Source organism: Theobroma umbraticum, unplaced genomic scaffold (assembly GCF_002168275.2).
Source record: "Theobroma umbraticum cultivar Fairchild unplaced genomic scaffold, ASM216827v3 scaffold_147.0, whole genome shotgun sequence".
Classification (NCBI taxonomy): Eukaryota; Viridiplantae; Streptophyta; class Magnoliopsida; order Malvales; family Malvaceae; genus Theobroma; species Theobroma umbraticum.
The window spans coordinates 1583011-1610529 of record NW_018397259.1 but is presented as its reverse complement, the minus strand read 5'-3'; the positions used below and the strand labels follow the sequence as shown (position 1 = coordinate 1610529).

The 27519-nt window shown below is 33.8% G+C and overlaps 1 protein-coding gene across 1 annotated transcript; it reads left to right on the top strand.

Annotated features, from left to right (window-relative positions):
* Window positions 1–632: 632 nt before the first annotated feature.
* On the top strand, window positions 633–21747 carry LOC110415995 (insulin-degrading enzyme-like 1, peroxisomal). The gene is made up of 26 exons (XM_021427812.1): window positions 633–911; window positions 998–1073; window positions 1385–1452; window positions 2154–2245; window positions 2343–2416; window positions 2517–2560; window positions 3323–3374; window positions 4065–4187; window positions 4308–4420; window positions 4569–4731; window positions 5763–5855; window positions 6030–6115; window positions 6875–6961; window positions 10127–10230; window positions 10732–10834; window positions 10969–11064; window positions 11174–11363; window positions 11600–11661; window positions 12743–12847; window positions 15688–15889; window positions 16008–16216; window positions 18906–19030; window positions 19111–19162; window positions 19241–19327; window positions 20804–20926; window positions 21135–21747. Exons 1-26 carry the CDS (start codon window positions 789–791, stop codon window positions 21378–21380), a joined length of 2898 nt encoding a protein of 965 aa, XP_021283487.1. The 5' UTR covers window positions 633–788; the 3' UTR covers window positions 21381–21747.
* The last annotated feature ends 5772 nt before the right edge of the window (window positions 21748–27519 follow it).

Below are 27519 nucleotides of genomic sequence, written 5' to 3'. Positions count from 1 at the left end.
TAGATGAAAATTGAAATAATATTTGTTGATTATGGTTGTTAATATAATATTGTTCATGAAAGTGAATTTTATTGGTAAAGACATAAATAGCTAAACATGATTTTCTTGAGTTATTATTATCACTTTGGACTTCTCTTATTCTTTTACGAGTTCTTTTCCATTGTTAAAGTTAGAGATTTAGTAATCGATTCACTGTTTTTTTTATTTTTTATTTTATTTTATTTTTTATTTTATTTATTTATTATTATTTAATAAAAAATTATTTATGAGTTATGTGTTATTTATAAATTATTTGTTAAACTCTTTTTTTATAATTTATTATTAATTATAAACTTTATATTATATAATTTTTTTATTTTTTTAAAAATTTATTTTAAATAGATAAAAGATAAAATTATTTTTTATTTTCAATAAAAAATTTATAATTAACAAAAAATTATTTATTAAATATCTTTTATGATAATTTTAATTAAAGTAGAGTTTATATAAATTATTTTATCAAATAATTTATTTAAAAAAAGTTTATAAAAAATAAATTTATCAAATAATTTTAATTTAATTTTAAAAATTATTATTTTTAATAAAAATTTTATAATAGCTTTTAATAGCCAGACCAAAATGCATTAATGCAAAGACTTTGGACATTTTCACCAAAGTCTTCTGGCCGGCGAACCAATCAAGATCGTCTCTCTTTCTTTCTTTCTCTCCATAGCCAAAATCCGGAAGACAAAGAACCATACATAAAAGGCAAGACCGACCTGCTGTTTCCTTTATCGGAGAACTGAAAAATGGCGGTCGGAAAAGAAGATGTGGAGATTATAAAGCCAAGAACGGACAAAAGGGAATACCGGAGGATCGTCCTTAGGAATTCCCTTCAAGTTCTTCTCGTCAGCGATCCTGATACCGATAAGGCAAAATTATTTGCTACAATTCTGTCTTTCGTCGCAAAAATGTCTGATTTCATTTTTTAATTGTCGTTTTATTTTTCATGTTACAGTGTGCTGCTTCTATGAGTGTGGGTGTTGGTTCCTTCTGTGATCCCGTTGGCCTCGAAGGCCTCGCTCATTTTCTTGGTATTTCTTCGTTCCATTTTAGCCATTGATTTTATCTTCTCAATGTATTTGTGAACTGCCAGGAATTTCTGATCTTTATACTTAAGATTTTGGCAATATGTGACCACACTTAAATAATTCTATTGCCGATAATGTTAGTAAATAAGCTTGTTGATTTGCACCGAGCATTTGGCCAAAGGTAAGTGCATGTATCCCTGGTCCAAAAAAGCTGGGTTCAACGCTCCCTTTCTCCCATATTATAAAAATAAGTTCATGTTATAATTATTATTATTTGCTGTGTATTGATTTTAATGCATTGGTGTTGCTTGCAGAGCACATGCTGTTTTATGCTAGTGAAAAGTATCCTTTGGAGGATAGTTACTCAAAGTACATTACAGAGGTACTACTCATCTTTAATGCAATAGGGTCATTTATTGTTATGTGTGTTTATCTTTAATGTTTATTTGTTTTAATAAAGTTATGTTTCGTATGTTTTAATTACTAACTTACTATGTAGAATTGGGAAATGGAAAAAAAATGTTTTAAAGGGATTAGGGCTTATGGTATCTTTTATCATGCTCACTAAAATTCATCGTCATGTGCATCATACCTAAATAGTTGTGTCACAACAACAACTGAGCCTTTTCTCACTATGTGAAATCGGCTCTGTGGATCATTTATTGGGCTACCATACCCACTACAAAACCTTATTATCAATAAGCACATCAATAATTGTTTTATTCACACAAAATTTTTAAACTGTAAAATTTTAAATATAATGTTTAAAGCATAAATAAATATTTACCTAATGGTAATATCTTTTTGGTCAGAATAGTTTAATAATATTAGCATTAGACATGTTAACATTGATTGGATTAGCAATCTTATAATCAATTTGAAAATCAAATTTGAAAGGATTCATATCAGATGCATATCTTATTTAATAACTCATTTAATGTTAACTCCAATTGAATACAAATGTTAAAGGGATATGCTCATTAAAAAAAGAGGCTTATGGTGAAGTAAATCATTTGTATTACTTGTTTTCAATAATATTCTTTGAAATCAAATTTACATGCTGTTTGTCTTCTTGATTCACAGCATGGAGGGAGCACAAATGCCTTTACAGCTTCTGAGCAGACCAACTATTATTTTGATGTTAACACTGATTGTTTTGAAGAAGCTCTGGACCGGTAGGTGGTGTTTGTTCAATTTTCCTTAGTTGTTATTTTCATCAATGTTCTTGTCGTGTCTGTGAGTTTGGGTGTTTTGCCATCATTTACTCTTCAGGTTCGCACAATTCTTCATCAAACCACTGATGTCAGCTGATGCTACCACAAGGGAAATTAAAGCTGTTGAATCTGGTTTGCTCTTTGGTTCTTGATTTACTTCAGTACAGTGATTCCTCTATTTTAAACCCCAATTAATCAATACATTTCTCTCTCTCTTTCACTCTCTTCCTAGAGAACCAGAAAAACTTACTGTCTGATGCTTGGAGAATGAACCAGGTATTATGTACTTTTTTGTTGAATCACTTTACATCTACAAATCACTTCATTGAAAGTTCCCTATTCCACATGTGTGCTAGTCATGGTTTGGATTCTCTTTGAATACTAATTTGGTGTTTGGCTGGCCTTCACTATGAAACCAGTTATTGTGTAACTGTAATGTGATTGGTTCCTCAAAGCGGTGAGCTGAACTTATGATGGCAAGTGTTCATTCATCCTTTGACATTGATACATGAGAATAATTGCGTATACCTGTCATTGAGGACTTTTCATCAATTTGTGCTTTCCTCAGGTCCTTTTGAGGGTTTAGATCGTATGCATGGATGTCATGGTTTCATTCCTAAGGGTAGTTCCTTAATAAGTGAAAGATATTTCTGATTATTAAATACGCTGGGTCATGGTTCATATTTGAACCATTGTTTGTCACTCTCATACACTAGCCATTTGTAGTGGTTGATTTATACCATCAAAACCCGTCAAGAATTGCTAATTGTTTGAAATGCTAATTGCACTTTTAGAAACTTTCCCATCTTTGCATTGCTTGTTTTCTTGCTTGTAGTTAGTTAGGAGAATTCTTCCCTGGATTATGAGTATTATAGTGTTTAACAATAGGTTCAAATTCATTTTAATTTTGTATTAAGTTGCACTTATATGTTTTGTTTCATTTGTTTAATGTTGTTTGTCAAGTAGTATTCTTCAATGTTGAAGTTTCTAGATAGATTCCTAACTGCTTTTCCTGTTTTAATTTTTCCTTCTATGCAGCTTCAGAAACATCTAAGTTTGGAAAGTCATCCATATAACAAATTCAGCACAGGTCAAAACATTTCCTTATTTGATCTTCCCTCCCTTGTTCCCCTACATCCCCTTCTGTCTCCCCTCTTCTCTTTTATTGAAGATGTGCTACGGTTGAATTTATTTAATTAAGAAGCTATAGGCCATGCATTCTGCTTCATAGGGAGTCAATTAACTTAGTGAATTTGAGAATTAATTATCGAAATCTGAATGAAAAGGATCAACAATAAAAAACCTAATGGTGTATTTTAGTGTTTCAACAGTTCTGATTTTTGCTAAGACTTTCATCTGAATGCCTACTTGTTCTCCTTTTGGACATGTGCTAAGCTTTTCTTGCTCTTTTCTGGATTTCTTGGATGTATCATTAGATTTCAAGTGCTTAATTACTAGGCTCCCTTTTTGAGTACTCTCTTGTGTTTGATTTTACTTCAATATGCAACAATGCGACACTGATATGGAGTTCATTTTTGAGATACTGACGAATCTCTTTTTTTCCCTCTCAGCTAATTTCTTTGGATTTTTGCTTTTTGTTTTTGTTTTTGATTTTCATGGATGACTAGATCTTTTAGATCTCTAATACAGTTTGCCAGTCTTTCTTTTGCATTTTCTTGTGTGTGTTTTGAACTTGTAAAAACAGAAAAACTGATGCTAGTGCATAAATATTCTAAGCATCTATAAATTATTATATTGGTCAGTAACTTGTTATGTGCAGGGAACTGGGAAACTTTGGAAGTTAGACCAAAAGCAAAAGGAGTAGATACAAGGCAAGAGCTCCTTAAGTTCTATGAAGACAATTATTCAGCCAACCTCATGCATCTGGTTGTATATGCAAAAGGTTAATAACTAAGTGTTTTATTAACTTTAAGGGCTATGACTTTAGTGAGCAGAAAAGGAATTTTTGCTATGATTGCTTTTAATCATTAGGAATTGCAATTTCTTTGTTTGGTATTTTCAGAAAGTCTTGATAAAATTCAGAGTCTAGTGGAGGACAAGTTCCAGGAAATTCGAAACTCTGATAGAAGCTGTTTCGTATTTCCTGGTCAGCCTTGCACATCGGAACATCTTCAGGTATATAGTACTGTTACGGTGCCTGGACATAGTCATTGTGTTATGTTTGTCACAATTTTGAACAAAGCAAGGAAGACTTATGCCAAACGATTTAAGGTTCTAAGAGACATTTTTTTTGGCTTTATTTTTCTTTTATTTTAAATGTCAGATTCTTGTCCAAGCTGTTCCAATAAAGCAAGGCCACAAATTAAGGATTATATGGCCGATAACACCAAGCATTCTTCGTTACAAGGAAGAACCATGCAGGTATCTTGGTCACCTCATTGGCCATGAAGGAGAAGGATCTTTGTTTTATGTCTTGAAAACACTAGGTGGGTTGCACATGTTGTTTATATGCTTTAGACAATCAAATTTTGAAAAAAAAAAAAATCTTGGAATGCATGCCTCTAAAACTTAGAATGAGTCCTCTTAAAATCCAGGTAAAATGTAGACATTGCTTTTTGTTAACATATACAAAAGATATTGGCCTTTAGATCTTATATTATAAAGATACCAACTTTTGTCACTGCATTTTGGTTTTCTATATCCTATGCTTTTCTTGTATGGTTCTTTAGATCTTGATATTTTTGGTACCATTTCTCTTCTTTCATTGCATATGCTGCAATAGGATTCACAGTAGATTTAGCTTTTCATTTAAATAGAAATATCAGTTGAAGTTCTGCAAAATAAGTTGCATTGTGAATCCTGTCGTAAAGTCATGCTTTTATATACCGTGGTGCATTGATTGGGAATATTTTGGCAATCTTGCCGAATGATAGTTGTGGTGTATTCTGATTTGGTATTAAGTGTCCTTGCTGCTCTGAATTGTGTCAAATTAGGACCATGGTATTTACTTGAATTTCCCAGTAAATTGTTTAAAATTGAAGTAGCCTTTAGGTATGTCATGATTATCTGAAGACCATGAGACATTTATATTTTGCTAGGGTATATTATATTTTGCTGTTGCTTGGTATTTGGTTGTTTCAGCTTGGAAGAGCAGAAAAGTTAATAAAAGGTGAAGATGGTCCAGAGAAACTAATAAAGTGGACAAGGAAGGACATAGGTGGTAGTTTATAATGAACTTAAAATTTAAAAGATTAAGGAGTTAGAGAGAAGAAAGAATCCAATGAGCCTACTAATTTTGATATGATTATGTGAAAATTGTATAATACCGGCTTAGCAACATTAGACTAAGTTTGCATGTGCATACATTGGCCAATAGGCATCCTTTTATGAAGGCATGCATAAAGTTGTCTTTGTGCATCTTCATATGTTTTGTTATACGTATATGTACATTTATGTGATTATTGTTTATATAGATTAGAAAGACCACTGAAATGCGTATATATATGGACCTTTGTAGGATGGGCTACTAGATTGTCGGCTGGCGAAGGTGATTGGACTTTGGAGTTTTCTTTCTTCAAAGTAGTAATAGATCTTACTGATGCTGGCCATGGTTAGTGCTTATTTGCACCCCCATCATCTCCCTCATCGTAGGATGTCTGATATGTTTAATTGTTGATTTATTTTGCTCTGGTAAATCTAACTAGCATTGTAAATTTTTCCTGGGAAACCATGATATCTTTTAACTTGTGCCTGACTAATATTGTTTTCATTGATTAAATTTCAGATCACATGCAGGATATAGTTGGGTTGCTATTTAAATACATTCAACTGTTGCAGCAGTCTGGTGTTTGTGAATGGATATTTAATGAGGTATGCATTTTAAAACCTGAACAAATTATAGTTGTTTAAGGAGTTATTGACCATTGATGCTGTGACTGCTTAACCTAGACTACAGGAAACTAACTCAAACAAGTTCTGATAAAAAAAAAGTTCTAGTAAGCTAGTGAAGAACCAACTTGGACTCCAAGAAAAATGCCTAACTGCTCGAATAATCTAAACTCAACAGAATTTAGTCCTAGAGCACATAAATTAAGAGATTGCAGTTTTGCCCCATGAAAGTAGCCAAAATTCATAAAATAATAATAATACAACCATTAGACTGGTTTTTCTTTTTTTTTCTTTTCGAGAAATTTCTTCTGTTACAGGTGCTTTAGTAATCGCCAAGGAGCCCTGGAACCTTTAGGTCCCAGGTTCAAGTCCTACCGTATATGGGATTAGTTCAACTTTACCTTGGTTTTTTTTTTTTTTTGGTCTGGGGAGTGAGAAACAGGAAATTTATTGTGCAATTTTCCTGTTTATCATTTTGAATCTCATTGTCAGGTTTTCTTTTCTTCTTAATGTAAAATATACGAAAAGAGTAAGATGACTTGACCAGCTTGCATTGCTATAGGCACATTGGTCAAGATAATTTCTGAATCATGTTTAGATTTTGCACAATGGGTCGTTGTATTTTATGTTTGTCAATCTTAATTAATTTTCCTTTCCTTCCTATGGTTTGATTTTAGTAACAGTTAGTATCTATCAAGTTCTAAATTAATGATTCTATGACATTTTAATTTGTGTATGAAGCTCTCAGCTGTTTGCGAGACAGGATTTCACTATCAGGACAAATTCCGTCCTATTGACTATGTAGTAAAAATTGCATCAAATATGCAGGTAATTTAATTACAATTTAATTACATCCCCCTTCCGCTCTGCCATTTCTCTTTTTCTCCCTCTTTGTATTGCTTGAAACTTTTGTTTAAGTTTTTTACCAGTAGCTTTTTGACATCAATTTCACTCATAGTTAAGTCTATTTGCTTATATTATACCATAAATTTATGCAAAAACTTTTTTAAGATTAGAACTTTTCCCAGAAAGACATGATACTACAACTACTCATTGCATTGCTGCTTTAACTATAATATATGGAAAGCAAGGATTATTTTGTATGCTTGATCAATTGAAATGAAAGCTTGTTTTTCACGTTTGGATATTTGTTGTGTAAAAGAGATAACACGGCCAACATGCAGTGACTAATGCATTTTAGCTGCTTTAAATTCTTTGGATGGCTGTATTACTTGATGGTGAAGACACTTGGAATACCCATCTTTGAATAATGTCACAGTTTTCTACTTTCTGCCACTTGAAAAATGGACTTGAAAAGTCTATTGCCACAACATTTGCAACTTGAGGTGGTCACCTACTAAATCCTAATCTATTTACAAGCATGGTTTCTAATTCAAAATATTTACACATGAAATATCAATTACTACAAGGTTGCTTTGAATAGGGTGTGTATCAAATGCATGTTTGAGTATGTATGTGAAAATATATGAGTAGCTGTAAGTGTGGAACCTAAGGAAGTGTGAGGAACACAGAGGAAACAAACACTACAATTTACTGAAATTTCATTGAAAGTTTATTCGAAGTAAATACATTGCACTTCTTGATTGGATGCGTTGATGAATTTAACCATTTTTTATTCTTCAAGATGAGAACATGGATTTGGGGAAGAACAGAAAAATGGAAAGACAATATAGATAGGTTGATGAAATTGTAGCCACAAAATCCAAAGAATTCAGCTTAGGAAAATTCAAAATTGTGTGTAGCCTCCTTGTTTGGGTGAATGAAAGATTAATAATTTTTCTGGAAAAATTTGCCTTATGGTTCTACTATTTAATACTATTTGGAACTAGTTAGAACTATACAGGTACTATTTGCTAGCATTCGTGATCTGAGAGTTTTATTTCATAGTGCAAAGTTTGCATGACAACTTTTATGTCCTTCAATTCACTGAACATGTTGGCCACCATTTTGCTTTTTTCTCAGCTGAATTCTTTGGATTTTGGACTGTATTTCTTCATATTGTCTCATACGGTATTCTCACTTTTTTTGTTCTTGTCCAAATCCATATTTCTTCTTTTGAAGGATAGCAATGGTGTAATTCATCAATATGTCCAATCAGGTAATGAAACCTGAGCTGCTGGTGTACATACATGGTGTAGAGGGGAAGATGCTGGATTACACTTAGGGCCATTTATTGCATCAGTGAGGGGCAGTTCAGGCAAAAAATTGGCCGCCCTGCAGCTGCCTGCTGTTTGGCTGGCCAGTGAGGTGTGGCTGGGGGCATGTCTAGCAGCAGTGGACCACCTTCCACTAGCGGTTGGGCTATTGGATCCTTGGGGATTTTGTGGCTCAAACAAGCCATTTTTTTTCCCCATTTTTCCCTATTTTATCTTCATTTCTCTTTTTCTTTTCTCTGTTTTGTTCCTCAATATGTAGGATGAAAATGCCCCTAATTTAATATGGCCAAGGGTACAATCGATTAATATATTAAAGTTTTAACAATTAAATTAAAAAATAAATGAAAAAATACACTATAATTAATCAAATAAAAATAGATAATATTATTTTTTTACTTATAAATGTGTCAATATTTATTAATTATACATTAATTATTATTTTAATAAGAATAATTTTATTTATTTTGATTGAATTGTTTATAAGATAAAATGCCACTTAATGTCCTTTAAAGGAAATAAATAATTTTGATAGATGTATTAAATAATTATTAATTTATCACTTGATTGGATAAAATAATTTTTAGTAATTTATTTATTAATTATTTTTATAATTGAAAATGATGTGTCTGTATTTTTTATTGAATAATTTTTCAAAATTTTAAAAATTTCTATATGAAAATAATTTATTTATACACTTTTGAAGTTAATGTCCTCAATGGTCAGTTTTTCTTCTAATCATAGCTTACCTCACTGCCACGTTATTTCTACAAACACATATTGTCTTACTGTTGGTTTCAACCTCACTGCTGCAAGTTCAATCTCACAGTCATTTCTATTTTCAATCTCACTGGAACCAATTTCACCATTATCCCAAACAGGCCCTTAGTCTGGCTTTTCTGTCTAAATAGGAAAATTTTGGATGAAGCAGAGTTGTTGGGATGCTTTTCATGAGATCTAGCCACTAGATTGAAAAATTTTCCCTCTTTCCCTCTTTACAGCACTTATCAATCAAAACTAAATAAATGTTCATAAATGCCCCAATTTTTATGAACTTCTTAGAGGGTTTTCTATGGAAAAGAGCCTTATGATTATTGAGGGATTTCTTGGACTTGCATATCACCATTAGTGATCATTATGTTTTCTCTGATCCTGAATTTGGGTATGTGTATAGGAAGGTGTAGCCATACGTTAGGAGGGCATTTATACACTGCTCTCTGGCTAAAAGGAGTTAGCCATTTTTAATTAAGGAGAGTATTTTTCATTGGTGTGTCAATTTGCAAAATACTTTTGGGTATCCAAGGTTAGTATATGTATATGCTGATTTGGCATTACTTTGCCATAGCCTAGTGGAGATAGTAGGCTTCCTTAGAAGAAGTGTAATGCGATTTGTGAATGATCTAGAAGCAATTAAGGAAATGAACAGAAAGGTTGATAATTCACAATGTTCGAAGGGTGCTCCTGAGTCTCCGTATTTGCAGATAACATTTATTGCATTTGGTGTATCTGTGAAAACTAATGTCGAAGGATTGTTTCAGAAGCAACATCCTCCTCAAGCTCATTTGGTAGCTTACTTGCAAGCTTGTTTAGATCCTCCTCCAGTTCCTTTGAGAGCTTTCTTAAGGAGAATTGCTGATCATTTAAACAGCAAGTATTCAAGCTTTGGCTTTTGGGACTTGCTTTAGATTGTCATTCTATATCTGAATCGCCCTCATGCATAAACTGTTCATTCAGTTAGTGCAATATTCCGTTTATTATTGATGATCTTACATTTGGGCTTAACTAGTTTGATTCTGATTCTTTTGACATTGATTTTCAGATATATCCTCCAAAAGATTGGCTAGTGGGGTCATCATTGCCTTCGAATTTCAATCCAGACACTATACAAATGATACTAAATGAGCTCTGTCCAGAGAATGTCAGGTATGTGTTTTGAGTGAGGACTAAAATGGGATATATGACCCATTCACTTGTCCCATTAGAGACGTTTAAGCTCTTTTTACCTTTATATCAATGCAAGTATACATCTAATTAACTTGTTTGGCCCTCCTTTTTGAACTAGTATTTAAGTTTTCACAAATGCATCATGCACTATTATTAGTTTGAAGCTCTCAATATTGGTGTTCCTTTTTTTGTTTTTTTTCCCTCTATGTTTGTGTGAATTACAGTGTGCATGTTATTAAACAAATGAACTGCCAAGTTATCAAATGCATTCACTTATTGTAGCTCCTCCAAACAAAGTTGCTATTAAGTTTGTTCTGCTTACAAATAATATCTGGAAGCTTTCAGAAGAATTCTTAGAAATGTTTAAAAAACTTTACTTATTTTTCTGAATTGTAGAAATGGTTTTGTGTCTTGTTAGCTCGAGATAGTTATTGTTGTGCTATGGTATGGTTTATTTCTGATAAGCCCTCTTTCTAACAGAATCTTCTGGGAGTCAAAGAAATTTGAGGGACTGACTGACAAGGTTGAGCCTTGGTATGGAACTGCATATTCCATTGAGAAAGTTACCCCCTCAATAGTTCAGGTCCGTAGTCAGATCTTGCTGATGATAATTAACTAGATCTGTATAATAATAATAATTTCATTTGTCTAAATGATGTACTAGTCATTGATTCCACTAAAAAAAAGGTGCTTGATGGAATCTTTATTTGACTGCAGGAATGGATGTCATTGGCTCCTATGGAAAAGCTGCATTTACCTGCCCCTAATGATTTTATACCAACAGACTTGTCTCTTAAGAGTGCTCAAGAGAAGGTTTGATGGATCTTACAATTTGATTTTATTTTTTTAAAGTTGTCACTTTTTTTTTTTAATTTCCTTTTGTAGTTATTCTGACTTCTCATGCGATTAACCTTTGGAACAGGTCAAGTTTCCAGTTTTGTTGAGAAAGTCATCATATTCAAAATTATGGTACAAGCCTGACACAATGTTCTCCACTCCTAAGGCATATGTTAAGATAGACTTCAACTGCCCATATGCTAGCAACTCTCCTGAAGCTGAAGTTCTTGCAGATATTTTTGCACGGTTATTGATGGATTACTTGAATGAATATGGTATGATAAATTTCATATCCTTTTTCGATAATGGTGTAATGTGATTATGCAGTACTCAGATTATAAGGCGGTAGCCTTCAAATGTATAATTCTACTCGCCCCTCCTTCCCCAGTTCCTTTTCTCTTTGCTTGAGCTTTCTATATCAAAAGCTATCTGTAGTGACTTTAGATTATTCTTACCATTCGAGTATGATTGTCTCCTTTACTGATGCCTTGTTTTATCTTATGTGCTTCAGCTTACTATGCTCAGGTTGCTGGTCTTTATTACAGCATAAGCGACCTAAATAGTGGTTTTGAGGTACTTCTTCCTTTTTTCTCTTGTGGCATTTATGTGATTCCATCTGATAATGTGTGCATTTGACCTAAATATGAATTGTCTATGGATAAGGTAATGAATTATAATTATATATACTAACACATATAGATTATCTTCATTATAATAAGGATAAAATGAGAGATGGGATTTAGATTTGTATGACCAGAATTTAGAGGTGGGATTGCATGTTTCATGGTTAAAGCTTCATGTCACTTGAGTTTGGGAAATTTCTGCCTAAGGAGAATTACAAGGGTCATTCAGACAAGTGCCTCACCTGATTCATGACTCTCCATATTGAATTGGCTGGCTGGGTCTGTCCTAATAACTTTGATCGTAAATTAGATCATGTTGATGCTCATTAAAGCTTCTAAATTTTGTCTTCAACAGTATGATCCTGCTTGTTATCTAGCATTTAGACAATTTTGTTTTTGTTTGTTTTTGGCATAAAAAACAAAAAGAAAACAAGAAATGAAAAAGAAGCAAAATTGTCTGAGTGCTAGAAGGTAATTGGGATAATTGGATTACAAATTCAAGGAAAAGCCTCTCTGAAGCATAATTGAAAGGAACTCTGAAAAGGGCAAGAATTGATTAAAATAGGGTATCCTCTCTGAAGCATTGTTTCAAGGAACTTACCCCCTATGCTGCTTGACTCTATCGGTGGATTATTTATTCGTTTGGTGGATGCACTTTTAACATATTGCTGTTGAGAAGGTAACTAAAGTGTGTGAAATGTATAATCTTTTGAGAATGATAAAGAATTTACTTACACTGGCAGACTCTAAATTCTGCCTTACTGTCGCACCAATCTGTAGTTTGCCTTCTCTTAAGTTAGATTAAAGTTAGAATTGGCTGGAAATATTCTACACTGATGATATGCATGCTCTAAATACTTACCTTAGTTGAAAAGATCCAAGAAGGAAAATAAACAGTCTTTTGTGGTAATCATTTTCTTTTTCTTTCTTTCTATATGTGTATCTGCACTTATCAGAGTAGTTATATGGCATTAATCATATCTTTCATTTCTTAATTAGATGGTATCTTTTAATTTGTTTTGTTCTTTTAGGTTACATTGTTTGGTTATAATCACAAGTTGAGGATCTTGCTGGAAACTGTAGTCGATAAAATTGCGAAATTTGAAGTGAAACCTGACAGGTTTTCGGTAATCAAGGTAATGATTAAAAGACTATATAAATTGCTACTTAAGCTTCGGAGATAAACAACTTCCTTTTGGTGTCAGTATGCCATTGTCTCTGGTCTGCTCTTTTCATTTGTGTTTCTTGAGCAGGTGTTACTTATTGACTAATATAATAATACAAAGGTAATGACTGAGGTTTGTTATGCCTAGAGGTTCACTACTTCAAGTGTTTTAGATATTGCAACCTTTTATTTTTCCTCCTTAAAATTGCCACTAACATCAAATTGCTTGGTCCAGGTGAGTGTATTTCTTTTTCTGATCTTCTGGAATTAGTTATGTATTTGTTTGGTTGTTTTATGAGACCTCATAATTTTGGGCCCTTGTTATTTGAGCTCTTAATCACCTGAACTTTACATATAGTGTTAAAGTCCTGTGATTATTATGCAATCTTTTCATCCGTTGTTTTATTACAGTGTCACATCTAAATGCAGTAGTCCGAAAAAGAATTTTTCTCCACAGTTATGCTAAGTGTACCATATAGATTGTCATGTGCAAAGTTATTAAAAAGTTAAATTATCATGATACACCAAGATATCACTTTTAGAGTTTCAAAGTACATTTCTATTATTGTAGTATAGGCTTAGTTTTTGTGCAATAATTTCAAAGGCATAATACCTAAAAAAGCCCCTTAATCATTTTAAGAAAATTAAAATAAGCCTTAGAGTCCAGTTGGTAAATGGAAAATAACTTGCTGAAGGGAAATTTTTTTTGTGTCAAGTATTTTAGAGGAAAATTTAATGTTTTCTGTTGTTTGGATAAACTGTCGAAACATGATCTATTAATTGGATCATCTTGTGGAAAATAATTTCCACCATCGCTAGTGGAGTTATTTGAGTGTTTTTTTTTTTTTGGAAACGTGAGTTATTTGGGTGTTAAATTGATAAATAGGAGTTGATTGGGTTAATTGGTTCACATTAAAATTAAGAATGGAAATAAAAAAGGGGAAAATCAATAATAATATTTTCTAAAGCATTTAACCACATATTGTAATGATAGTAAGCATTAATTTTCAAAAAAATTTCCATGTCATTGAAATATCAAATATTCATCAATTGTGTAAAACATTCAAAACCTATATTTATAAATGTGTATTCATTAAATGACGATAATTGAAATATTTTTTGTTATAATTTTTAGTAATATTTATTCAATTTATAAATAAAATATTAATTACATTGAATGATTTCATTAAAAAATATTTTTTTAATTTTTACGGTATCGAATAATTTAAATATTAATATTTTAAGTTAAAAATTTGTTAAATTTAAATTAATATTTTACTTTTTTAATTTTTTAGTTAAATATTAATATTCATTAAACATATACTACTAGACTTAGTAAAAACATTTCTTTTGTTCTCCGAAACATGTCTTATGCCTTTCAAGGGTGTAAGACATTTTACATGATCAATGGGTGTTTTTCCTATTGACCTGTAAAATGTTGTACATTTAGAATAAATTTTCCATCTTCCAAATAAACACAAGTCTTGAAAACATTTTCTAAAAAATATTTTACGTCAAAACAGCCGGACCTTTTTTTTTCTTTTTTGCATTTAATCAAACCATGATATTTTTATTTTGGATCAAAATAAGCCCTTATAGCCAACAGTTGACTATTGTTAGGCAAAATGACACTTGTCATTTTATGCCTCCATGGTCTGGATGTGACATGTTGACTTGTCATAGTTGAGACTGATGTCGAGATGTGGCAGTCTCACCCTACACTATGACAAGTCACCATACCATGTTAGTGCCACTTCAGCATAAAACGATAGATATCAAAATACGAATGGCAATTAGTAAATTGTTAGCCATGACGGTTTATTTGATCCAAAATTAAAGTATAGGGTTACAAGGGCTTGTTTGAAAGTAATAAAAGAACAAGGGTTTATTTGAATTTTTTTGAATAGTTCAAGGGTTTTTTTAAAGTATTATGCTTATAAGATGCTAATTTTGTAACACTGGTGCTTGGGTCCATATCAAAAGCAATAGCTAACTGGAAGAGGCTCTATATTTGGCTCTTATACCACTAGGCTTGATTTATGCAAGAGATGTGAGATTCTTATGCCATCAGTGAAAAGGTAATAAAAACAATGCAGTGTGAGTAGCCAAGCAAAGGGCTTTCAATCTCCACTGGCCAGTATTGCTAAATTTTGATTGGGTTAGGAGGGTAGAATATCCTTTGACAACAATATCCTGATGACTAGATATTGGCAATCTAATTATGGATATTTATGTAACTTTTACATATACTAGTTAAGTGAAGCTAACTTTAATTGGGGCCCAAATGAAGGGCCTTTATAAACTTGCCTCTGAAGGGAGGGTGGGTTGTCATAAGGTCCTCTTGTAGCACCTATAGCCTGTGCTGTAAAACAAACAATTTTAACTGTTTGTTTCTCACATTCAAAAATCAAGGTCAGATGAACATATGATCCGTGGCATGGCACATGTTAGAGAAGTGTTCATCCATAAATAATCAATTCCCTTTAGTTTTGGAAGGAAAAAGAACAACCTTAAGATTTTGTGTAGTCTGATAAAATGTTGGTTTGGCAGCCTGGCTGTCTTCTCTCTGTTGAAGTAAAATCTGCATCACTGAAAATGAGTAAACAGAGGTTCTGGGCATTTACCTATGGTCAACTTGCTAATGTAAGTCATTGGATGAGACAAATCTTTTTAGTTAAACCATTTTATGTGGATTGAATTTATTGGTTCATCAATAGAGCATGTGATTAGAAATTTATTTATTACGTTAATCAATATGTTTGTTAATAACCTTCTATTCTGCCCTTCGTATTCTTTCTTTGTTTTTATTAGGAAATGGTAATGAAGGACTATCAAAATCTCAAGTTTCAGCAACCCTATCAACAGGCTATGTACTATTGCTCATTAATACTAAAGGACCAGACAAGGCCTTGGATGGAACAACTTGAAGTTTTACCTCATCTTAATGCAGAAGACCTTGCAAAATTTGCTCCCATGATGCTCTCAAAGGCCTTTCTGGAGTGTTACATAGCAGGTTTGTCATATGTGCCTTCCTTCTCCATCCCAGTCACTTTTTTGTTGCATCTAGTCATACTTGCTAGGTTCTAAATATTCTCACCCTTTTGTTTTATTTTAATTTATTTCTCCCATAGGAAACATCGAACAGGAGGAAGCAGAGTCAATGATTCAGCGTGTTGAGGATGTTTTCTTTAAGGGTTCAAACCCTATATGCCAGCCATTGTTTCTGTCCCAGCATCTAACAAATAGAGTTGTCAAGCTTGAAAGAGGCATGAATTACTTCCACTCTAAGGAAGGCCTTAATCCTAGTGATGAGAATTCTGCTTTAGTCCACTATATTCAGGTAATTGTGGTTTGTCTGGAGAATATAAAATTTTTGGTCATTTTATCTGGAATGCATTTACCCATTAGGATCTTGTATTATATTGCTCCCAATGAGTTTTATCTAGACATAATTGCCCTGAATTTTAATATCTAAATAGCGGGCAGTCTTTTGAGCTGTTATGTTGATGCTGAGATATCCACAGCTTTGCATTTACTTGTGAAAGATCTCTTTTCCCATTGCTGCCATGAACCGTGGATGTAGGTGTGAATTTTGAAATGTCTGGATAGCGTTAATTACCTAAACTTTTTCTGCTATCTGACTTTATATATGTAAAACTCTTCCTTGGTTTGAATTTTAGGTGTTAGCCTCGATCATGAACTCCATTAAGTATCTGTAGAAAAAATGCCATACGATCTTATTAATCAAAGGCTCCATTGTTCATAATCTAATCATGTTGGATTTTCCAATATATTCTCAGATATCATTTCAGGTCCTCTTTGACTGTAGTACTCATTAATCTTGACATGCATTCATCCTTTACATGTTGAAATTTAGCTGATGCTTTCTCCATTTGGGGCATGCATTATTTTGCTTAGGCTACTTTTGTTAATAAAAAATGATTTAAGGGGAATTATTTCTTATGTTTGGTCTGACATATGAAGATTCAAATATTTTCAGGATCAATAAACAAAATTACAATGTAATTAATTGTTCAATAACATTTAGACATTTTTCTGGAGTGAATGTTAAAATACTGTCCATGTGGGCAACCATGGCCATTTGTCAGGAATTGTTGTCTGTTATTACCACCTTCAAAAATGGCAACCATCAACTACATTTGTTCATTGATCATCTATCTTTTAGCATTGCCCATTATTGCTTCTGGCAAGCAACTTTCATCAATCATTTTATCATCCATAATGAGAATGATGTACATTTAGTTTTTAATGATGCCAAATACCAAAATATAACCTATTTGTACCATTTTCATTAAGTATTTCCCAATAAGAACACATTTGGTGTAAAACAATTGGAGCCTGACTTTGGACACCTATTACCTTGTCCATGAAGGAGTATGTCATTGATGTTTAGGTTTTTCATGTTTATGAAGATAAATTTTCTTGATCAAGAGTCAAAATGTTATGTCACTCATTGATTCAACTCAACCTGTTATATCCTTCAATTTTGCCTGAGACCAACACCCGAGCATTTGGCTTATTAGTTGGTGCATTATCCCCCTGCCTAAAGAGCAGGGTTCGAATCCCCTCTCCCCCAATTATAAAAAAAAAAAAAATTCCTGAGACCAAGGGCTGGATATGAAATTAAAAATCTTGTACCTGTATGTTTTTTAGTTGACTCCTTTGATGGTGCCAAATTTTGTAACATTGTTTTGGATTTATGTCAATAAAACCCATGGCTCTGCAAGGAGCAAATTTCTGTTGAATAAACAAGGGTAAATGTCACCTACACCCCTAGTGATTTCAACTTATCCATGTGGCACCTTGTGGTTTCTTTTTTCTCAATTAGCACCCCATCGATACCTTTTTTCTCAATTAGCATCTTGTGAATAATTTCTGTTCTCACAGGGGTTTTAGCTGTTAATTTTCCAATATTATGAAAACATCCTCAATTCAAAGTTAGTTTGTTTGTTCACACATTAGGGTGTTTTTGTAATTTTACTGAGCAAAATTAACAGCCTAACCCTTTGTGACAACGTAAGTTATCCACAAGGTGCTAATTAAGAAGAAAGATATCTATAGGGTGCTATTTGGGAAAAAGGAAACCGTAGGGTGTCATGGGGAAAAGATTGAAACTACAAGAGGTGTAGGTGGAGTTTACCTGATGAACAAAGATATGTCCATATTATGTGGAAATGACATTGACCATCCTTGGAGCATCACATGATTTTGTGGAGGATAATTTGCTTTAAGCATCTGGTGAAAGACTTTTGTCTATATATAATGGGCATGAAACATATGTTGGGACATTAACTTTGTCTGTGTCCATCAGACACTGTAACACAATGATTTTAGGCAGTTTACATTAATACAACTACCACTGTCTGGCCTAATACTTGAAATGTTAAGATGAAAATGTGGAATTTATATGTTTCACCCACTTGGTTGTGGAGGGTATCTTCCACTTCCTGAACTCTTTCCTCGAGGTGGGAGAGCTTGAAATAAAGCATGTTACTGAAAGTATCAATTTAACCTCACAAATAAATTTTTGCAATTGATTTGATGTTTAGAAAACTTAGAAAATTATACATGATTCTAAAGATGATTTTCATTCACCCAATGCAAAACTGTCTTCAAACTTATTTACTTGTTTTTATTTTAGAATTTTGTAGAATGTGAAAGGTTCTTGTTGTCCAAATATCTATGGAGTGTTCTGGTTGCATTTTATGGCCATCTCTGAATGAAATAGTTGTGTGTGTGTGTGTATGTATATGAATGAAAGGATGTCTATGGCTTGAAGTGGATCCTGCTCTTGAGAGGTGAAGGATCCTAAAAGAACTGATCCAAAGATTAACATTCATTACCATGACATAGTTATTACCTTTTACTCCTTTTTGACTGATAAGGTTGCGGAAAGATGGACAACATTTCCGTATGATTCTGCTTTGCTTAAGTTCTTGTATCAGTTTTGGAGTCATATGCCCCTTGAAATTACGCAATTCTGACGTGAATCATGTTTGAATGGCTAGGTTCATAGGGATGATTTTATATTGAATGTGAAACTTCAACTCTTTGTCCTTATTGCAAAGCAACCTGCCTTCCATCAGCTTCGATCTATTGAGCAACTGGGGTACATTACTGTCCTCATGCAGAGGTATGAGAAAAACTGTTGTCCCTTAATATTATGCTTGCATTTTCTGCAACATTTTAAGGTCTTGAATTGTCTTTCATTAGGAATGATTCTGGAATTCGTGGGGTGCAATTCATTATCCAATCTACAGTAAAGGTGCATTTCATGGTTCTCGTTTTTGTATTTACTTATTGCCTTTTCACTTCAACTCTAAAACACGGTCTCTCTTAACAGGGTCCAGGACGTATTGATTTGAGAGTTGAGGCATTCCTCAAAATGTTTGAGAGTAAACTGTATGAGATGACAAATGATGAATTTAAGGTAAGATGGGGAGTTCTGCCGGTGGAAGTAATTCTTTTCTGTGTGTTTTTGTGGATTTTTTTTTTAACTTGTGTGACAAAGGTCCAAGGTAATTTATTCATGAGATTGTTTGATATAGCATCAGCAGCTTGTTTAGATAATTCCATCTTCTTTGGAAACCCAAGGCTAAATTCTAGGGTTCTTCATCAACAAAGTTTCTCTCATTAAAGTAATTTATGGATTTAATTTAGTTTTGGTCTGTTGGGGTTTTTTGTCATTTTTGTTTTGCTGGTATGGATCTTTGTCGTGGTCCATTGGGTCTTATTTTGGGTTGCTTAGAGATATTAGGTTTTTAAAGTAGTGTTTAGTAGTTTATATTATTTGAGTCTTTTCTGTAATTTTAATGATTTTAGAATCTTAGTTCCAGTAGGATAAGTTAGTCTTTTTCCTAGTTATATCTTTTAATTGCTACTCAAGATTTTAGTTATTGAGAGTTTCTGGAGAAGTTGTAATTGAGTGATCTGTAATCTCCTTTCTTCTTTCTTCTTTCCATCTCTACTCTACAGTGCTTCAGGTTACTCTTCCTTGCACAAGAACAGCACCTCTAAAACTTATTTTCTTCTAATTCCACTGTTGCCAGAAACTTCCACCAATCTTTCCCCAGGCATGCTCCAGCCCTAGTTGGAAATCCAATCTCAATTGATTCATTCCCTGATTGATTATCAAATCTTAATTCAAATTATAGGTGTAAAACCTAAAATCCCTAGTTTTCTAGCCACCGCACCATGAACCCTAAGTAGGAAAACTTCCCCAAATGTGCCCTACGCTATTGTTTCTCTAGTCGTAAGGTAAGAGCACGGCTTCATGTTTTCTGCTGTGTCATAGTTTGTACTAGAATGCCAATGGTTGATTGCTTGAAAATGCAAATCTGCTGGATGGTATGCATGGTTGAGTTCTAATATATATAGTCATTCATTTTGAAATTGAAAAAGAAAATCTTGCTGCCAGAGTAAACATGGGCATTTATTGTAGTCAAAATATTGTTGGTTATTTCATGGTTTGATAACCTGTTCGTATTATGCTTCTTAGTTACCTTTCTTTGGTACATTTACAACTTTGATATCAACGCAGGCTGTTTTGTATATCATGTTGGTAAATTATCTATTATGGGTAGAATATCTTTACATCTCGTTGACAATTCAGCTGCATAGCATTTGGAAAATCATCTGCCTAATGATCTCTTAGTTGAATGCCCTTTATGCATTTGGTAGATGAAGGAATTTCAGACTAATTATTCCAATAATTTTGTTAAGCATTTGATGCAGATTCCATGTGCATGACTTTTGAGTGTGGGTTGGGTGTGTAATTCTTGCATTTGTTTTCTATTCAAGATTTTATTATCCAACTCTAAGGTGTGTGTATGATTGTGTGCATTTGTGGTTGGCTGTGAGTGAGTTTGTCCTTTAATAGTATAACAGCCGCCAACTTGTTACGCAGAGCAATATAAATGCATTGATTGATATGAAGCTTGAGAAGCACAAGAATTTAAGGGAAGAATCTCAATTTTACTGGCGAGAGATCAGTGATGGGACGCTCAAGTTTGATAGGAGAGAAGCTGAGGTATGTAGATCAAACTGATATGTACTTGGGCTAAGAAAAAAGAGTAATTTTTTTGCGGACTCTGTTAAATGAAATACATCTACATTTTATTTTGACTTAATGTAATACTACATTTTAATTGAACTGTTCATCGAAATTGAATGTTTTAGTTTGATCTGAATAGTTTATGTCATTAAATAGTTGATCTTTACCATCTTTATTCAAACAGGTTGCAGCGTTAAGGCAGCTTACACATCAAGAATTGATAGATTTTTTCAATGAAAACATAAAAGTTGGTGCAACTCGAAAGAAGACACTTAGTGTGCGTGTGTACGGGAACCAACATTTGTCTGAAATCAACTCAGATAAAAGTGAGCCAGTTCAACCGCACATCATCCAAATTGATGATATCTTCAGTTTTAGAAGATCACAACCACTTTATGGTTCATTTAGAGGCGGCTTTATGAAGCTGTAGGCTGGAAGACGAGGGGAGAGGGGAGATGGAGTTCAAGCTCATCCCTCTTCGTAAAACAAATTGTTCAGTGATGTACAAAATTTAGGCAAGCATGCCATGGAAACAAACAGGATAATGTAGGGTCACTGACAAACCTTCTTACAGTTAGTTTTTCATGGATTGAGGCATTGTTCTACATAGGAGAAAAGCAGCAAATGGTACATTGGTTCCTCTTCTGATATATACTGTTTTAATCCTGCCTAGGTACAAACAAACAAAAAGAATGTCTAGGTAGAGAAATGGAGTTGCAGTCATTTGTATATGGAAAGAATAAAACTTGTGGTGTGGAATATATTTGATAGAATGAAAGTGGGTAGGATTGTCCGTATTTGCTCATGATTTCAGTCTTAAAATTGGTTGTGGTTTAGATCCAAGGAGTTCGAGTGTTGTACCCAATCCATGCATAAAGTGGTTTACCCTTCTTTTAATAGAAACTTTACCAAACTCAAATGTTTTTAATAGAAAGAAAACAACTTTTAAAGTTCCCATATAGAGATTATGAACTTTATTTATTGGCCATTATTATTTGGTGAGTGATTGATCTAGTTTACCCAATGAGTTAGTGAAGAAGGATTACAATGTTATGACACTATTTGGACAAAGAGTAGTCAAACACCCATAAGATATGGAAACCATACTCGCACAGACTCTACTTGTCCCTCCTCCTCCTCTTTTCACTTTCATGTACTTAGGAAAACTAGTCTCTAACTATGACTTCTTCTACGAGATTGCTCACATACCTTTACTAAATTCATACGAAGCCTTTTAAAAAAACCCTCTACCTTTTTCCCTTCGTCCATAAAGAGATTAATATCTCCAAAAACCCAAAATCCAAAAGAACACATACTCTCCACAAGGTTTGACTAGTTTATACTTAAGATTCCTCCAAAGTTTCCAGTTAAGTAAGTGGTTAAAGTAAGGATACACCCACATCCATTTTGGAGTAGTAAGATTACAACGGCATCAAAGGACGATCAGTGTTCTCTAAAATTGCCTTGTTAGACTCCAGACACTTCAAAGTATGAACATGCTTGTATAGATATTGCTAAAACCTCTCTCGACTCAAGACCAATCTCTATGACTTTCAAAAGCACTGAAAGTTCAGATCTAAATTGTTAAGAGCAAGAATTATCAGCCAAACACATGAAGCCATTCTACACTGCCAGATGGTGTATAGAGTCCAAGATCATGCAATCTACGACTCTATCCCACACAAGAATGCGATCTCTTTTGTCAAGTTCGATGCCCAGACAAACACAGCCACATGCGTCCATGTACCCAAAGCAGTCACAAAAGAACAGATTATCTCTCAACGAACCATTGGAAAGTTTGACTGTTATGTTTGTTATTCTCAACGAACAGATGAGCCAAACTAATCTAAAACCTGCACTCAGCATCTTCCTCCTTTAAAGCCTAGAAAAAAAGAAAAGCTAATGTCTTGCTCTGCAGTAGGACTTGCGTGTATCCAAAGGAAAAGAAAAAACACCTTGACCCAGCTACCTCAACTTGAATTTACATCCTATGAGACAAAATTCCCTCAGATTGTGATGAAAGTGGAAATCAAAAGAAAGCCTCAGCAGCTAAAGTAGTTTTGAACTAGGAAACTCATAATGCAAATCTTATTAAGGATTGAAAATAAGATAGATCAAGTTAGTGGATATTTTGACCAACACCTCATAAATCTCCAAAATTTTATTTTACAGATCTAGCAAAGACTTGTCATTCTTGATCTAGAAATCTGACAAATCATTGTCACGTGATAAGGCTATACATAAGCTATAACTGATAGAGAAGCTGAAATGAAGTCACTAAAGGTTCAACTTTCATATCTTCAAAGACAAGTCCCCCAAAAACTACTACAACCACATTCCTCCGTCACAATTAATAACCATAATACCCTTCCTTCCATGTAACTCTACACCTCCACACTCCTTTTCCACCAAAAACACCGTCAACATTAGCACTGACCTTTGTAACACTTGCACCAACCTTCTTGACACAGTTGCAACTAAATGAAAAATAGGACTAGAGATGAATAGTCTTCCACTCAAAGATATCCACAAAATCATGTTGAAAGCCTTTGACAAGATCCGTCATGAGCACAAGTACATTGCCAAAGGAGTCCAAAATTTCAAGAAGCTCAATGCTCAATATGCTTTACCGTTAGGACTACAAATCAAATACTCATTCACACATTCCTCCTGTCTCTGCAAATTCGAAAAAAGAATTCACTTCAGAAGACCTCTCAAAAAATACAATTGCTCACCATACTTAAACCAGCTTATTATGAGGACTAATAAGTTTCCAAGAAGAAAAAAATTCAAAAGCTTCGATTATGGAAGAAAAAAAGTGAAACTAGACAACAAGCCATCAAAATGCTTCATCTTCGAAAAATTAAGACACTATACAAAGCAATGTCGTAGATTAGACAAGAAATCCATCCAGATGATGTAATAAATTGTGAGCACTTCAAGTCTCAATCTATCTAACGATGATGATCTTCAATCCGTGTTCTCACTTGACGATGAACAGAGTTACTAGACCCTGTTTGTAATAACTGAGTTTTTCCCAAGTGTCTCTATCACACAAAGGATACTAGGTTCCTCTTTACCACATAAGGACTTAGCCATTGGATTTGATATTCTATCTAGTAAGCCAGTTCTTAAGCTTAACTACAAAGATCTCAAGTGTAGACAGTTCTTCCAAACATAGAGACTCCTGACAAACCTGTTCACAATCACTTTGCATTCGGCCCAGTTCGAAGATATCAGAAAGAAGTTAATCTTAACTTCTTGTGTTGACAGTTATGCAAGTTCTTTCCTTAAATGTCCAAATCCACTATTGAAAAACTTAGAGATTTTCATCACTCTGTCGTTCGAAAAAGAAGAATTAGTGAACCCAGTAAACGCTTGCTGTTCGAGTATAAACCCAGACCATCTCAAGCTAGCCACTGAAGACACTGTTCACAACTCCAAGACCAAGGCTTAATTAAGCCCACAACCTTCTTATGGGCGCACAACGCCTTCTATGCTAATAAATGCTTTCAGCAAGTAAGTGGTAAGTTAAGATTGGTCATTAATTACAGGCCACTAAACTTGTTCTTTGTTAATGACAAGTTCTCGCTCCCCAATAGAAAAACATTGTTCTCAAACTTGCCCAATGCTCAGGTATTCTCCAAGTTTGACTTGAAAGCAATATTTTCACAACTTTGAATATCTCAGTCAAAAAGATACAAAGTAGTGTTTTACATCCCCAACACAATTTTCAATGGATGATTATGCCCTTTGGTTTGAAGACAACTCTGTCATTATTCCAAAAAGCTATGAAAAAGATATTCAATTCAATATTAAATAATGCACTAATCTATATTAATGATATCTTATTATTTTCTCTCGACGAGACAAGTCACAAGCAACTTTTAGAAAAATTCCAAAGCATCGTCTAGCATTACGAGAAAATGTTGTGCAAGAAAAAGATTACATTAAGTGCTATAAAAACCAACTTCCTCGTTATGCACCTCAAAGATGGAAAGTACATCGCGTAGCCACATATAGGCCAAGAACTCCAATCATCTAGATCCAATCACAAAAAAGAAAGTGCAACAATTCCTTGAAATTGTAAACTCTACAAGAAATTTCATTGTAAATCGTACGAAGATTACAAGTCCATTTACGCAATTATTGAAGAAAGACTCACCAAAATAATGGACAAGGAAACAGTTGAAAGTTGTACGGATGGTTGTCAATGTGTTGCCCGGTCACCTTCCAATGTGTTGTCACGTTATCCAATTCTCAAGACGAACAAATCCAATGCTTACATCACAAGGCATGGATGGTGATGACATGGTTGGTATCAAGGTGAGTTAGCGAAAGTCGGATGGTGAAACAGACAAAGAAGGGATAATTATGGATGGTGATGATTGATTGGTATCAAGCATCAAACAGTGGAGTTGCAATCCAAATAAAGCTGGGTTGAAAAGTGCCTTAAAAGGGGAACTAAGGTGAAAAAGAGAGACACAGGGTTTGTCTTTCGAGAAAGTAAGGATGAAACTAAGAAAAGTGTATAAGAAAAGAAAAAGTTCAAAAGAAAAGAAGTTTAAATTTTAATAAAGAGAAAATGATGGAAAAGGCCAAAGGAAGGAGTTTAAGGGGGACGAGATTATGACGGTCCAAAATAGAGTGGTGGCCTTCATGTTGAGTTTGTTGGATTAACTATGGACCAAGTTCAAGAAAAAAACAAGCTTAAAATGTTGAATATGGGGGGAAAAGTTGTAAAATAAGTTAGAGTGAAGGGATTCCAGGGGTTTCAGTTTATGATAGGTTTTTTGATGAAGGAGGTTAAGCTCTAAGGACCATTATGCAGGAAGAAAATAGCTTAAGAATCAAAAGTAAGTGCAGATTAGAAGATGGGTTAATATAAAGTAGAGAAAAGAGGGAGACTAAAAGGGATAAGGTTGAACTGAAAGGTATTAGAGCACTCAAAATTGAAGAAAGAAGTGTATGAGAAAGGGAAAACAGAGAAAAGGTCGACCATTCATGGAAAAAAGTAAAGGTATCAAGGCAAATGGTCAAAGCTTAGATGAATGGGGTGATTGAAGGGTGGAAGAAATTGAGGTATTAAGGGGAAGCTCTATAAGATAAAGGTGGAAAAACTTAGGGTTATCAATATTGGAGGATATGGTGTTAAAGGATTGCATTAGAAGCAAGAAGAGGGAAAAAAAATAAGCAAGTCGAAGCTCCAAATAAAAAAATCAGTATTGGAAGGAAAGAGAGTAAAATTAGGAAACCAGTTTGAAGGCCAAGTCAAAAATAGGGAACTAAAAGGAACAAATAACAGGAAGACAAAGACGAAGGAACTAGATAGGGATCATAGTTAGTGTGAGTAGAGTGGAGAAACTTAGAGAGAAAAGGGTAGAGAAAATTCTGTTTTAAAGGAGGATTTAGAGCAGAAAAGTCGATTGAATGAAAATAGGGAGACAAAAAAGAAGTTAAGGAGAATAATGAAGGAAAAAAAAAGATAGTACAATGAGTAATTGGGATGATGAGGTCATTATGTGGAGGGAATCTTTAACAACCATGGATGTGAATAGCAACCTTGGTTTGGAATTTATGGCGATAAAGGACAAAAGTTATCAAGGCTTTTGCTAATCAGGCAAGTGATGAGGATATTCGATAGGATTGAGATAGTGACGAGGTGATGACTGTAGTTATGTGAGTTTTGTCTTTTTCTATAATTCTTTTAACTTGGAACCTTAGAAGGATAGGTAAAAGGAAAAAAAAAAGAGCATTAAAGAGGTTAATCAAGAAAAACAAACCAAACATGGTTTTTATTCAAGAGTCAAAATTGAAGACTATATCCAATGGCTTGCTTGAAAGGTTATGGCTTAAAGAACAGGTGTGCAGCAAGGCAATGGCTGCTAAATGGAGATCTAGGGGATTAATCATTCTATGGCAAGATAACTATTTTAATGTGAAGGAAAGCATTTTGCACAAAAACTACATTATGTTGATAGGAGAGCTAAGGAACAAGAATGTTAAATGCGGCTTTGACAATGTTTACACTCCTAATGATGATGGAGAACGTAGTGCTATCTGGGAAGAAATTATATATATATTGTGGGGGCTTCAAGCATTATGTGGATCTTTGGTGGTGATTTTAGTGTTATGAGAATAGAAGAATAAATGATTGGTAAGGGTGATTTAGGCAGGGTTGTGAAAGCTTTTGATGATTTTATTAATGAAGCTGGGCTTACGGATCTTCCTATGGTGGGTAAAAAATATAATTAAAATAATAACAGAGAAGAGCCGTCTTTCAATTGACTTAATCACTTCCTTGTTTATATTGAAGTGCTAGAAATGGAGAAAAAACTACTCCAAAAATGTTTACCAACATCAATTTTATATAACAACTTGTTTTTATTAGAGTCGAGGCTAATGGATTGGGAGCCATAACTGTTTAAATTTTTTAATTATCGGATGAAAGAGATGAGTTTCATTCAGTTGTTAAAAGCATTGGGAACTTCAAGGGAATGGCATTAGAGATGATTATGGTCTATGGAGGAAACTTAAAGCTTTAAAGATAGTGTTGAAAGGGTGGCAGA